The 15,736-nt window shown below is 38.0% G+C and overlaps 1 protein-coding gene and 1 long non-coding RNA gene across 2 annotated transcripts; one reads left to right on the top strand and one right to left on the bottom strand.

Annotated features, from left to right (window-relative positions):
- The first annotated feature begins 8,782 nt into the window (after positions 1 to 8,782).
- Positions 8,783 to 14,894, top strand: LOC131304679 (probable 1-deoxy-D-xylulose-5-phosphate synthase 2, chloroplastic). The gene is made up of 10 exons (XM_058332015.1): positions 8,783 to 8,947; positions 9,866 to 10,048; positions 10,656 to 10,820; positions 11,187 to 11,337; positions 11,635 to 11,906; positions 12,330 to 12,603; positions 12,899 to 13,206; positions 13,541 to 13,822; positions 14,034 to 14,318; positions 14,425 to 14,894. Exons 1-10 carry the CDS (start codon positions 8,855 to 8,857, stop codon positions 14,569 to 14,571), a joined length of 2,160 nt encoding a protein of 719 aa, XP_058187998.1. The 5' UTR covers positions 8,783 to 8,854; the 3' UTR covers positions 14,572 to 14,894.
- On the bottom strand, positions 11,263 to 15,476 carry LOC131304680 (uncharacterized). Its single transcript, XR_009192450.1, has 3 exons — positions 14,968 to 15,476; positions 13,572 to 13,796; positions 11,263 to 11,898 (listed from the first exon to the last, which is right to left on the bottom strand). It is a non-coding gene; the product is annotated as an uncharacterized LOC131304680 (long non-coding RNA).
- Between the last annotated feature and the right edge of the window lie 260 nt (positions 15,477 to 15,736).

Genomic DNA, 15,736 nt, shown 5'->3' with positions numbered 1-15,736 from the left:
TGGCTTCTAGAAAAATAAATGTTTTTTTAACCCGCAAAAAGAAAAAGAAAATCTTTTTAATTGTGAAGCATTGAATAGCTATTTATGGAGTTAATCGCGATTGTCCAAAAGCATTTTAGACGATCTGGATGTTAATGAAACTTTTTTCCGAAAAATTTTCATTTAAATCCGGATCGTCTAAAGACGAAACAAACGGCCGAAATTGTGTGAAGCTGTAAATAACTTCTTCACAGCTCTGCCGAAAATAAGTTTCTCACATAATGTTTACTACTCCCTCCGTCCCTAAATAAGTGTCCGACGCGCAAATCTAGGCCTTTAAAAAGATGCATTTGTTTCTTTAAAAAAATCAAAATTTTTTCTCAAATCAATAGATAGCAATGAGTTCTATTAGATTGTGAAAAAAATTAAATTTTTTAATGAAAAACATCCATATTTTGTAAGGTCAAATTTTACGCGCCGGACACTTATTTAGAGACGGAGGGAGTACTAAGCCTCGAGGTATTTGAAATCCGAAGGACAATTTTTTATTTCCCCCGTGGAAAGCGAGCACACTTATAAAAGAGAGAAGATGGTCTAGTCAAGTGTGATGGAGTACTATTGTTTGACAACCAAAATACTCCGATCAAATCAATGTCTGCATTATTGAATACTCACTTTTTTATTGTACCCATGCCTAATGAGCTGATTCTCTGTACCTCTGTAACAAGAAATCTCGGACTGCTGGAGGCGGTACGGTAGCAGCCTGGCGGGAAAATAGGAGCGGACTTAGGATAGTCCATGGCCAGCCCCGATTTTATTCTATATACGATGTATAATTCTTTATAATATTTTTACATACTTAGCTAATCATATACTTGCAATTTACACTCCGTGTATACTATTGTTATACTAATGTTGAAGCTATATCATATTGTACTTCATGAGTAGAACACCATACTTTTATAGGATTAATGTCAATTTTCATGTTGTATGAAAATATCTCTCTCCTGATTTGGCCCCAGTCGAATCCAAATCTTTGTTCTGCCCAAGTCAGGGGAGTTGCCAGAACTGGTAGGAAGAGGTCGTAAGTGGTGGTTGCAGTGTCGCCTGAGGTCGGGGTGGCGGGAAGTGATCATGGCTTTCAACAAAAGTAACACCATATTAATTTCTTTGTTTTTTTCACTAATTTACATTGAAACATAATAGTTGGCGATGTTACCAGTAACGCTAAAAATCACAGTTCATGTCAAATTAAATGAGTAAATATGATCAAATCGCGGTTCCAGATCCAAATGAATATAACAGTAACAATTGCTACGCAAAGATGTGGCCATATGGAGACGGTCAAATGATATATTTATAAAAAAGAGGAGAAAAACAATAATCGGAAAAAGTTTTTATTTTTTTGGTTTTCATTAAAAGTACAAAAAAAAAACAGAATCATTACAAACCAGTCCAAACTAAGGACAAAGCATGGCTGCTCATAGCAGACGACATGCAACAAACCAACAGCAGCTACAAAAACTCAATATGACTAGTCTGCCATGTGCAAGAGATTCATTCCATTCCATCTCTGAAGAAACCCTCCGACGAGGGGTCTGTGTTGCCAAATTTGTTTCTGAACGCATCCTTTGATCTGTCTCTTCGTATGGTGGCCCCTTGGTGTCTTATGCATCGGAAAGGTTGATGAGACGGAGGAAAGAGCGATGTGGAAGAGAAAACTAGGGGGAGGAATACAATAATCGGAAAGTGTTTTTTTTTTTTTTTTGGATAAGCTAATGTTGCAATGCACATTACACATTCGGATCTATACCGAAGGCATAGACCTGTTGAATTGTCCATCGATTCATACAAATATATCTATACATAAGTCTACGACGCTAACTTTGAATTCATATGTCGTGATGTTATGAATCATTATTGTTGAATTTTGACCTCGTACGACTGCGTCGGTTGAGCAACAACCTCTTCGTCACGGTACGTACTTATACAAATTGTTACGAACTTTTGTAAAAATATCATCAACTTGTTTATAAATGTTAATTTATTTAATGCCATTCTGAACCCGAATATATACGTAGCATATTAATGTAGCACTTCTCTATTTCTTTATTAGGACTACAATGCTGAAAAAGACATCTGTTGCAGAAGGAATGGTGGTCATATGAACACGTAGAAGCATGGGTATAAATAATTTTTGGAAGGGCCTACAAAGTTTGATTTGAATCATTTGATAACAATAAATCAACACGTGAAAAGCACCAAATTAATTAAGGGAAAATTAGCCATAATACAATAAAATATGAAAAAGCTATTTGCACCGACGGTTTCCGTAGGGAAACCGTACCGACGGCCACCGGACGGCCGATCCGAGCCGTCCAAAATTTTTTTTAAAAAAAACCGAGGGGGCCTACGCGGGAATCAATGGCATTCAATATGTGTAGGGTACTTGATCTGAACACTCTTCTTTCGTGTATATATGTATTATGCCATTGATTCCCGCGTAGGCCCCCTCGGTTTTTTTTAAAATTTTTTTTGGACGGCTCGGATCAGCCGTCCGGTGGCCGTCGGTACGGTTTCTCTACGGAAACCATCGGTGCAAATAGTAGTACTCAATAAAATAATATTCATTTAAGGGAAAGACGCCATCAAAATAGTTTTCAGTATAACTCCTTCAATTTTTTGAGTCGTTAGAGCCATAAGAACAAAACATATTTACACGAAAAAACTACCCTAGAGTAGGGTACCCTAGGGTAGGGTACTCTAGGATAGTGTATCTTAGGGTTTAGGCACTTTTATAAAATTTTAGGATTCATTTTTCTATTATAGGGTTTTAGTAGTTTTGGCACTTTTATAAAATTTAGGGTTTTATGCACTTTCATAAGGTACCTTAAGGTTTAGGTACTTTCATAGGGTATTTAAGGTTTTAGACACTTTCATTAACTTTCAGTTGTTAGTGAACTTTTACTAATTTTGCAAAAAGTGTATTTTAGTAATTAATCATGCAACACACTTGTCCTTATGTTTAATTGCAAAAGGTGTTTGTCCTTATAGAGACTCGTAAATTATTCTATTTTCTTTAATCATTTAAATACGTGAAATATTGTGTTTTGAGGTTGAATTGATGTTTGGAAGTGTTGGTAGCAAGTGGAGTTTATTCGGTGACCGTTGCAAAAAAATTCATTTTCTGTCCAGCTTGAACTGGTATTGGCTGTCGCCCAGTACCAGTACATGGAGTCCAGGAGTTGTGTTTTTTGGGCATTTTTGGGTTTATGAACCGGTACTGGGAGTTGCCCGGTACTGGTACATGCTGTGTTTTCTTGTAATTTTCAGCACGCTTTTTGGACTTCTATAAATACTCCCTTTTGTCATTTTTCACATCCAAACCCACGAAATAAGTCTGGAAACACTCCCTCTCACTTACCCAACTCTAATCTCATCCAAAACTCATGATTTCAACCTCAAATCTTCAAGATCCAAGGGTTTCCAACCTCAAGAACACTTGATTTTCACATTTGGTGAACAATGGGTAAGTTTTGTGTTCTTGCTCATACTTTTTGGCTCTCAATCACGTTTTTCTCTCTCTCCTCTTCATAACTTGTTTATCCTTGCTTGTTTACTTTGTTTTTGGGTTATATTTACCCTCGATTTTGTAGCAAAGTTTGAGAGAAGCTTGTTCTTGGAAGATTTGGGCTTAATCCTCTTGGTAGACTTAGGATTTTGCTCAAAATCCACTTTGGTAGGGATTTCTTACCCTTGTTATACGTTTATGTAATGTTTATGTACCTAGATCGTGCTTGGTTTCATGCTTGAGATTAGGTTTTGCGTTTCGGTCCAATCTAGAAATTTCAGCCCGTTTTCTGAATTTCAGCAAACTTTAAACGGTCATAACTTCTTCGTCCGATGTCCGTTTCATGCAAATTTTATATCGAATCGAAGGTCTTGAAGTCAGCTTTCATTTACGATGAGAATCATCTGAAACTCTTAGTACACAGAAAGTTATTACCGTTTGAGTAAAGGTGTGTTAGTTTCTCGATGTTTGTGGTTACTCCTAAGATTGTTTTCGTTCCGTATTATGACTCCTTATATGATTGGAACACGTTTGAGTCACTCTTGAGTATGATTGCTTGTGTCTTAATGACTCGTTATTCGATCTTATCTCTTGGTACTCGTTAGAGTATGATATGAGTGTCGTTGGATAGAGAATATACTGTAAGATTAATAGTAGTACTATGTGCTATAAGAGATAATATGGTAAGTGTTATGGATGGACATGATGCTTGTCCAATGATCCGATCGGGCATGTTTGTAAGTTTGTAATACAATGCATGGCGGTAAATGAAAGAAGGTGAACTGGGAAAATGTTCTCTTCTTGTATTCAGATTGATTATACATGTGTGTATGTCTGAGTTGATAATTTTAAATTGAGAGTTCTGCAACGCAATGAGTAGTAATGCGGAGACTCTAGAGGGCCCGCAACGCAAGGTGTGGTAATGCGAAAACTCAGGTGGAGAGAATTCAATGTGACGCAAAGGGTGGTAGCACAGTTGAATGTCTCGGTTGATGAAGAGAATTATGGTTGACTTAGACGTTTATGTTAACGTTTGGATTGTTTATTGATTAAGATTATCGCTGCTGAAAAAGTGAATGAAAGGTTGATTCTATTGTGATTTTTTAAAGAAAGAAATTTTGTTTTGAAAAGAGGATTTTTTTATAAAAATCCCTCGGTTTTCTTGAGCGAATCAACGGATACGGTATTTGGGCACAAATCAACGAATTCCGGCATTCAAGCTCGAATCAATGGAGCTTGACCTGTGATGGTCTTGAGTTTTCTCTAAATTGTTTTTTTTGGAAATCAAAAAGGAAAGTTTTATGAAATGAGGCTCTATGGTGGATGGTATGAAAGAGGAAGTGGTTTGTGGCATTCATTGAAAAACTTATTCGATGGTTGAACTATTGTTGTTTGTTGATTGATATGAGTCTTAATGCTACTTCTAATTGACGTGTGAATAGTTAGGGTTATCTCTAAGATGTCCAGAATCCCGAAGTCTAAATTTGTCAGTTCATTTTGGTAACCCCTCTTGTATCTCATGTTCGCTTGTTGAGTTTCATTCGCATTTGGTGCATGTGTTATTGCATTTTTATATAACTTGAGTATAGATTTCTCTACTGGGCTAATGTAGCTCAACCTATCATTTTCAGGTAAAAAGCAAGGAAGTCGGCATGGCATGCATCTCGTGCTTGTTGTTCATGTGTCTCGGAGGTATAAAGGAGGAGTTGAATTTATATTTTATTTGAAAGTAGTATTCGAAATGATGAATAATGAAAACTGTAATATTATTTTGGTATTTGTATAACTTGGGGCTTCGAGCCAGAATTGTAACTTTTAATTTTTAACTTTGAGAACTGGGAGAAAATAAGTCATTTGGGTATTATCGGTACATCGGTATTGATTGTATTTATTGAAAATGGTTGTTATTTATGTTGAAAATCGATGGCGTGACATTCTTTATGTTTGATTGCAAAATGTATTTGTCCTTGAGCTCAAAAAATATAAATATGAATAATTTTTGGCTAAATTTCCTATTAATTAATTAGATCTTCTGAATCATAAACTCCCTAATCGAGAGTGATTTTTCCACCAAAACCATTAACCGAACAAGGGCTAAGTCTTCGTTTTGCTCAGCTCCTACCATTGCCAGATGAATGAAGGGAGAATTTTGCATAAGTCCACTATAGCAGTTTCATAACCCACTAAGTCCACTAGCTTACGAAAATACTAATATAACCCTGTAGCTCTAATCACTATATATACCCCAATATAGCAGTTTCTTTTTCATTTCCTTCAAACGGGGGGGAGAGAGAGAGAGAGAGAGAGAGAGAGAGAGAGAGAGAGAGAGAGAGAGAGAGAGAGAGAGAGAGAGAGAGAGAGGGAGAGAGAGAGAGAGAAAGAGAGAGATCAGAAAGAAAGAGAGGAGGGAGCCGCGAGGACAAGAATCTTGACTTAACCTCCTGTCGTCGCCGCCGTTGCCGCCCACCTCCAATCGCCGTCACATCCCATCCTAGCCTCTCGTTCCCGTCGCCATCGCCACCCACTTCCTGTCGCCGTCGCATCCTGTCCCAGCCTCGCCATCGCCATTGCATCTCACCTCCTCGTCATCTTTGTGTTCGACAAAAATATAGGTCGCTAGCGCGTCACCAAACGAGATCTGCACAAATCACTACGAGATCGCCGTCCTTTTCTATCGTCGGCTTCATTCCCACCACTGCCGTTGTTTCAACACAAACAGGTAAGTCGAGTTTAATTTAAGGTTGAACATATAAGGTTATTTGTTACTATTTGTTCAGATCTGATTTGGTTAGGGTTTTGGATGAACTTATGGGATCATATAATGTTATATATGCGCTTCTGAAATCATTTTCATTATAGTGGAAGAACGTATGATGCTGTCTGTTTACATCTGAGTCTTTAACATATAACCCTAATTACATACCGATTGCAATATAATTAGGTCAGGTTCTATGACCAAAATTACACCACAAGTTCTTGAAAATATCGTTTTCTTTGTGCCGTGGGGGCGGAGCCCCCACACCCCCGCATGTAAACATATAATATTAGGTTATAATTAACATTGTAATGTTATATGTTATTATGTAACATTATATGACGTTATATATTCTTCTGTTGGTTGTTTATAAATATCATTTTGTTCTGTGAAGATGTATGGTATTTTATCATTTTGTTCGGTTGTCATTTTGCTTTGTGAATATATATGGTTATACATTCAGATTTATAAGCCGTTGCGCGGACCTATTCAATAACATAAATTTAGTAGTTTATTAATTTTTGTTTATAAATATATGTTATTTTTATTTGTACATATAATCATATTATAAAAAGATATGGCATGATCTTCGTATATGAGACACATATACGGAACATATACCATTAACCCAAATGATGGTTATTTGTGTATCTAACGTTATTGTTTGGTCAGTATTCACTGGGTTTCGTGGAAATATGTGTGAATATAAGGTTATATGGCAATACACTATTGTGTGGTTATATGTGGACTTTTTATTTGTCAATCTGTTTCGATTCTTTATGTCGTCAATTGGTTATTTAGGACAGATTCAGACATATAAGGTTAAATGTCGATACACTGTTGTGTGATTATATGTGGATTGTTTATGTGTCAATTTCTATGAGTATATATTGTCATATGCCAGTTTTTCTGAACATATAATGTTATATGTCTGAATCTGTCTATGGTTATTAGAAGCAATTCATTGATGCCGCTGCGCGAACCAATTCAATAAAGTAAACCTTATAACGTTATGTGTGTGTTTCTGATAACTATATATATCTATAACATAGTTCAGTTCTTAACAGATAACCATAATGACACTGTGCTGATGGAGTTAATGATGAACTCCAACCTCAGAAGAGCCCTCCACATCAAATCCTTCTACCAAAGATACATGATGAAATTGAAGAGCCGCATCAGGATCGTTGAGCCTGAAAAGACAGCCAATGCCATTAAATTTAAAATTTTAATTTATTTAAAGTCTTTTGGTGTAATTTATTTATCTTGTTTTCATATTGCTATTCAGAAGACTTTGAATCTATTTTGTAGATCTGTCGATCAAATTTATAACTATGTAAGTCTCATAAATCAATGAAATTGATTTGTTATTCATGTTCTGAATAATACCCAAATAATGGTATATGTTCTCTTTATTTTTTTTGGAGTTTCACTGCACAGAAACTCACATATAACATTATATATTTTACTTTATTAAACTGGTCCGCGCAGCGGCTTCACTGACTCACTTTTGATAACGTTATATGTTCAACTGAACCACTAATCAAATGTCGATTTCACATTTAATATTGTTTTATGAGGCCAGGTCAAAATTTCATTTTTTCTGATGAATGAGTATCTAACGTTAAATGTATGTTTCTGTCATGTGTATCCCTTGAAAAAATGAACATATGACATTATATAAGGTTAAACCTAAACAACCAAAATCATTTTAGGTTTGCATCCTTAATATCGTTATATGTGATCTTCTGTTATGTCGAATGAGTATATAACGTTAAATGTGAGCTAATGAATGAGTATATAACGCAAAATGTAAGTATCTAACGTTAAATGTGAACTGTTGAACAAGTATATAACGTTATATGTGATCTTCCATCTTTCTCTCTGTCGCAAAATTCCAATGTCACTGCCGTGATTGGCGTGATTTCAAAAGTAGAATGAATAATGGAGAGATAATGGGCTAAATGGATGGAATTTGAATGGAAGGGTAATTCTGTCAAGCTCTATTTCCCTTTTTAAATGTAGTGGACTTTATACCTTACCAAATACATATTAGTGGACTTATTCAGTTAGAAACTTGATCAGTGGACCTAGTGGGTTAGAAACATGCTATAGTGGACCCTAGACCAATTTTTTAATGAATGATCCAATACTTATGCGTCTTAATAATGACATATTATACTAGCAAAATTTACAATTGGTCGCTATTAAGTGTCAATTTTGTTGCAAGTGGCCGGAACGGTAGCCCAGTGGTTGACACCATATACTCCATTGTCTTTGGCTGATGTTCGAACCTCATAAACAGATAAACTCCAATTAATACAAATGACTTTCGTCGACGGGAAAAAAAAAAAAAATTCGATTTCGTCACGTAGCTAAACAAACTCTCCCTCCTTTATGATATCAGTATATATTTTGTGCCTCTTATTCTCTCTCTCTCTCTCTCTCTCTCCTAACTGGGAACACCTATATATAACAAGCTCCCTCTCAGCTCTTGTTTTCAGTTCCCACTTCCCACACCAATCACCACATACTCTATCATCACAAAAATGGCCACCTCAGGCTCTGTAATCAAAATAAACCCATCAGTATCTTCTTCTCCAACTACGGTGCCCAGGAAAAGCCTCAGTTGCAGAAAACAGGTCAGCCAACTTTCCATTAATTTCTCAGATTTTTAATGCCCTCAAGTGAAAGTCAGCCTTGTTTAGTTGTAGTTGCCGAGCTCTGAATTCTGTCAAATGCATGACAGGATATTGTGCCTATCACTTGGCGCTAGGGGAGTTGAGTTTTGTTCACCCTCCACTTAAAACTTAAGAGGGTAAATCTGTAAACATTACCCTCCTTTGTATTGGTTGAATGGTGTGGATCTCACCACAAAGTGATGTCATACTTATTGAAAAGTGTATTGCAGGGGTGGGTGGGTGTCGTGTCGTGTCGTGTGTCATCTCGTCGTGTTCGTGTCAGAATTCTCTCAACTTTAACCCGACCTGTTTAGCTTTTCGTGTTATCGATATTCGTGTTTCGTGTCAGAAATAGTCGACACTAACCCGCTAACTTTGTGTCCGGTTCGTGTCATGTTATCGTATCCTTTCATAAATTCTCACCTCTCATTGTGTCGTGTTCGTGTCAAAATTCTCTCAACCGTAACCCGACCTGTTTAGCTTTTCGTGTTATTGTGTTGTGTCATATTCATGTTCTGTATCAGAAATAGCTAAAACTAACCCGTTAACTTCGTGTTGTGTTGTCGTATCGTTTCCGGAAATTCCCACCCCTACTTGCCACCATGTTGGAGGGTAGATTATTGATTTTCGGATTATAGTAAAATTTGTGAAAGAGTTTGCTAGAGTACTGTGTGGGAGACTCGAAGTATAATAAGCCCCTCACGAGATGATTTTTGAATTCTGCATTCTTCAGTTCATTTTTCCAAAACACAGACAGCGAGTAACCAACTACCAAGTTTTTGTTCATTATTTTCTCCCTCCGTTTTTCTTGTTTGGACATGATGAACATGTTTCATTAATGGTGTATTTTGGTGGTGGATTTGTACATGTTTTTTTCAGTTCTCCGTAAGAGCATCGGCGGTTGCCGGCTCAGACGGAGAGGAAGGAGGAAGAAGAGGGAAGACGATGAGAAGGAGAGATAAAGAGGGGGCTTGGGAGATTGATTTCTCCGGCGAGAAGCCGCCGACACCGTTGCTTGATACAATCAACTACCCAGTTCACATGAAGAATCTCTCAGCACAGGTAAAAAAAAAACACAGCATTCGTGGGGGTTCTGTAGCCGTTGGTCTATCGATTTTCAAACTAGAGAAAAATATTGGAACAATTAAAAATCACAAAATGGGTAAACAAATTGGGATGGAGGGTGCATTTCTAGGAACCGGAGATCCTGTAGTGCACTATAGGGTTAAGTGCGCGATCTGAGCAGTCTATCATAGCAATCGATGGTCCATATTTCAACTCAGCGGTGGATCCCAAATACGGATTTCTGTGGTGGTGTTCCATTAACTTTTAGAGAAATAAGTTGGTTTTGTTCTTATTTGAATTTTTTTTGCATGTGTTAGATTTATGCCAAACTTTTGTGGATTATCTAATCGGAAAAATAATTTTTTTTTACTTTTACCTAAATATTTTAGTTAACTTTTTTTTGCTAAAAATGGTTATTTCTCAAAATATTTGGGTACAAGTTAATTTTTTTTACTATTTCGATTTGTGAGACGAATCAATAATACACAAAAGTTTGGCGCAAAACTAACAAACGCGAATTTTTTTTGAATAAGGACAAAAAGTACTAAAAGTTAAGTGGGACGGGTCCGTATATGTTTACTTATTTGTCCTCCTGTTTTTTCAGGATCTTGAACAACTAGCAGCTGAGCTAAGAGCAGATATAGTGTTCACTGTGGCAAAGATAGGGGGACATCTTAGCGGAAGCTTAGGAGTTGTGGAGTTGGCTGTGGCTCTGCACCATGTTTTCAACACCCCTGAAGACAAAATCATATGGGATGTTGGCCATCAGGTGAGTAACTCAACTTCTGCACATGAAAATCAATAGAAAATGGGACCAAATATGCTTGTGCATACATATCTATGGACATATTCGTAAAGCGAGAAATAAGTACTTAGAAAATAAGAACCTTAACGGAATGGGGCCTTATTACTAGTACGAAAGGAACAACCATTGTCGCCTGAACGGCAGTTATGAAGCCGACTCACAATGTAATTTTTCAATTTTACCCATATTGTAGCTGCATACTTGTTGACAGTAGATAGGGTAAATTCGTAATCGCAAGAGTTACTTACGTGGTCTTCTTCCTTATCTCTTGCACACACATCGCGTTCTGGTTTATAAATTGGATCTAAGCATGACAAGAAAATATTGCAGGCATACCCACATAAGATTTTGACAGGGAGGAGATCAAGAATGCACACAATTAGGAAAACTTCGGGGCTAGCAGGCTTTCCTAAGAGGGATGAAAGCATCTATGATGCTTTTGGTGCAGGCCATAGTTCTACAAGCATCTCTGCTGGTCTTGGTATGCTTTTGATTAATCATGTCATTCCAGAATTTGTTTTCTCTACTTTTGTTTCTCGTGCTTTCGAAGAAACAAAAACCCTCAGTCATTCCCTTGTTCGTTTCCTATTTTGTGAGTGATTTTCGAAAAAGTGAACGTGTTCTGTGTTCTATGAAAAGTGGGGGTAAACAAGTTCTACATATTTTACAGAAACCAGAAACAAGAAACATAAGACGATCAAATACTATACCAAACAACCAAACGGGCTCTGATCGACTCGATTTTGTTGGGATCGAAACAACATTTTTTGTTTTGTAGGTATGGCAGTTGGAAGAGACTTGTTAGGCAAGAATAACAATGTGATTTCTGTGATTGGGGATGGAGCCATGACTGCAGGACAAGCATACGAAGCCATGAACAATGCAGGGTTTCTTGATTCTAACCTGATTGTGGTGTTGAATGACAACAAACAAGTCTCCTTGCCCACTGCTACTCTTGATGGCCCTGCTACTCCTGTTGGAGCCCTCAGTAGTACCCTGGCCAAGATCCAAGCTAGCCCAAAGTTCCGAAAACTCCGTGAGGCTGCAAAAGTACAAATTCTATTGTTTTCGTTCCAAACTATTTACAAACAAAAGCAGAAACATGCTTGACGACTATTTTTGGTTCTAACAAGTGGGTAACAATGGTTCCAACAAATGAGTAACCAAGCTGATCAAAAAACGAAAAAAAAAAAAACGAATGGATAACAAAACTTCCGAATTTTCAAAGTCTAAGGAGAAAAAAAGGTGATTCCACTTGTTTCGGAAACAAAATTTTATCTCTGCTCCGTCCCTCACATATTCTCAAATTTAGTTTTTTAAAAGGTTTTTATAAATGCAAAAGAAAACATGTGTCCTGTTTTTAAAAAACTGCACAAAGTTTCAAAACAACAACTAAGCTTTTCATGTCGCTTCGTTTCCTGTCATGCTTCCTCTAGTCTTATTTCAATCTGGTTTTGGTTCTACTCTTGATAGGGTATCACAAAGCAAATTGGACCACAGGCACATGAAGTGGCAGCAAAAGTAGACGAGTACGCAAGGGGTATGATTAGCGGTTCTGGCTCGACTCTCTTCGAAGAGCTTGGGTTGTATTACATAGGTCCAGTTGATGGGCACCATATAGAAGATTTGGTAACCATTTTTGAGGAAGTAAAAGCAATGCCAGCACCAGGTCCTGTTCTCATACACATAGTTACCGAGAAAGGGAAGGGCTATCCACCAGCTGAGGCAGCACCTGATAGAATGCACGGTGAGCGAATCGTTCCATTTTTAGCTGTCGTATAATGCTAGTCCATTTCAAAAAAAGAAAGACCAAAGTTCCGTAGAATTCCCTTTTTGCCTTCTTTTGAGTATGATTAAACTTCAACTAATCATTGAAAGGGCAGTTTTGGCAAGTTGAAGATTTTACAGTGCAATAGTAAAAGCTCCCTTTATTTTGCGAAAATAGACCAACAAAAAGGGGTGGATGGAGTATTTCATGATCTGAATTTTGCAATTCAATTCCATAAGAAGATCCTTACCTAGTTACCTTAACACTCTTTCAGGGGTCGTCAAGTTTGATCCGAAAACAGGAAAGCAATTTAAGCCCAAATCCCCTACACTTTCATATACCCAATACTTTGCTGAATCTTTGATAAAAGAAGCCGAGGTAGATAAGAAGATTGTAGCCATCCATGCGGCAATGGGTGGTGGGACTGGCCTCAACTACTTCCACAAAAGGTTTCCAAATCGATGCTTTGACGTGGGTATCGCAGAGCAACATGCTGTCACATTCGCAGCCGGTTTAGCCACAGAGGGTCTCAAGCCATTCTGCGCTATCTATTCATCGTTCCTGCAGCGGGGCTATGATCAGGTGAGCCTTGAAATGTGGAGTATTTGCAGATATTTCGTTAGACTGTAGTTCATCTGTGTGCTCGGGCTGGCTAGAATAAGTTGACTCCGTTTTTGCTAAAGTATACGGAGTCCACTGTTTGCCGTAGTTATTGTAGCCATAAAATGCCAAAAATGCTCGATTTTTAGCCCAGACAACTATCTTATTTCGTTCCCCACTTTTCCTCATAAAGCCCAACTCTTTAGCCAGAACAATTTTTATGATCAGCCCAGTTTCTTCTTCAAAAAATGATTGACTTTAGGCGTCTCAAACATACCAAAGAGAGTTGTACTAATAATCTATGATAAATGTGAAGGTGGTGCATGATGTGGATCTTCAGAAACTACCTGTTCGATTTGCAATGGACCGAGCTGGTCTAGTAGGTGCAGATGGACCGACTCACTGTGGAGCATTTGATGTCGCATACATGGCTTGTTTGCCAAACATGGTGGTCATGGCTCCCTCCGATGAAGCAGAACTGATGCACATGGTGGCCACAGCAGCAGCCATTGATGACAGGCCTTGTTGCTTCAGGTTCCCAAGGGGTAATGGGATTGGAGCAGTCCTTCCTCCTAACAACAAGGGAACACCAATTGAGGTTAGCATTTGAAAAGAACCAATTTCAACATCCGTTTTAAGGAGTTATTTGACAATGCAATTCAGCTATCGAAACTTAATACAAAAGTAAATTATGTCAAAGGGAGAGCCATAATTTTACTTTTCACTTTCAGTAAAAAAAAAAAACTTCACTTTCAGCAAAGAGTAGAAAAATAATTTGAACACTAATTTTCTCATTGATGATTTTCTAGATTGGAAAGGGGAGAATACTGATGGAAGGCGATAGAGTTGCTATTCTGGGATATGGGACAATAGTACAGCAGTGTGTGGAAGCTGCCGGCTTTCTTCAATCCCAAAACATATATGTGACAGTAGTCGATGCAAGATTCTGTAAACCATTAGATGCAGATCTCATCACAAGATTAGCAAATGAACACGAAATCTTAATAACCGCGGAAGAAGGTTCTGTTGGAGGTTTCGGATCTCATGTTTCTCACTTTTTAAGCTTAAAAGGCCTTCTGGATGGACCCCTAAAGGTAATTTACCTTAAACAAAAGATAAATAAATTTAAACCTAACCGGTGTTTCCTACTGTTCATTTCAAGTTTAACAGACAATTTTTTTTCCCGTTTGTTTTCTGCAGTTGAGGTCAATGTTCCTCCCTGACAGATACATCGACCACGGTTCACCCCAAGATCAGATTGAAGAAGCAGGTCTCTCTTCGAGACACATCTGTGCGACAGTGTTATCGCTATTGGGAAAGCCTAAACAAGCTCTTAACTTCAAGTGAGTACTCATATTTAAGCAAGCTTGTTCTTCTAGTCAAGAAAAGATCATTCACATCTCCAGATTGTTCTTCCGGTTTGGCCTTACGAGGGAAGAAGCAGAATTTTCAGCTCAAAAGCTTATCTTTGGTTCTAAGAGGGTGAGGTCCAAGTCTCCTTGAAATTGTTTCGCCATCATCTCGTCGTGAATTTCCAGAGATTTGAAATGATGAAGTCAAGGTGTTTCTGTATAATAGATGATCTCTTTATGCAATTTGAACCATATGTGAATCTAACTGTAATCTAACTTTTCTATATGGAGCCTCACATGGATCAATCACTGGAGGAACTCATGGTGCAGGTGCCAATAAACTAGATATTTAGCGAATCTATGGGCTTAGTATGAGAACAGAATTATTTACCAATAATTCTCCACATGAACACAACCCATCGCTGAAGCAATGTTGCATATAAACTAGGCCGTTCTGTCCATCACCTTAGGCCTACCAGAAATCCCTTCCTGCTAAAGATCCAAGTGGTCCAACTCTTCCAGAGCTGAGCTTCATCGAGATAGGAATTCTTGGTTCTTTGTTTTGCTGTTGTTGTTTCTGGTTTTCCTCATGCAAGTGTTACCGACTTCAAAGCAAAACAATTGTCAAACTACCGAATGATATAGAGAGCGTCACTTTAATGTTCGGTCTTAAGCCTTCAAAAATCTTCAGCCGCCACTGATTCGAAGTGATATCTCTTTGCAAAACTGCATTACTGGCAAATCCTTGAGTTGAAAATTACCTCTTGGATAGGTATATGTGTTCTGGATACAGCAAATCCTACAATTCAGACCGGGAGCCCCACACGCCACCCTCTTCAACCCAGAAGAGTACATGGAGGGGGTTAGGAGGGGCACGAAAATTGAAGTGTATGAGGAGATTGAGAGAGTAAGTAGGAATCATCATCATACACCAGACGTGACAACGGCAGTAGTCAAAATAGGTTGGAAACCCAACAACGAATAGTTGAGGAAGCTGTGAACTTAGCGGCTTCCAGACGCGGTTAACAAGAAATGAGAGACCGTGTAGTGAATGATAGGCCCACAACCCAAGGTCCACCAATTGTGCCCCCTGCACAGGCTTCTACCTCCGCGCATGCACTCACCTCATTGTATCAATTCATGTTCAAATTTTGGTGCAT

Source organism: Rhododendron vialii, chromosome 10a (assembly GCF_030253575.1).
Source record: "Rhododendron vialii isolate Sample 1 chromosome 10a, ASM3025357v1".
Taxonomy (NCBI): Eukaryota; Viridiplantae; Streptophyta; class Magnoliopsida; order Ericales; family Ericaceae; genus Rhododendron; species Rhododendron vialii.
This window is presented reverse-complemented; position numbering and strand designations above follow the sequence as displayed.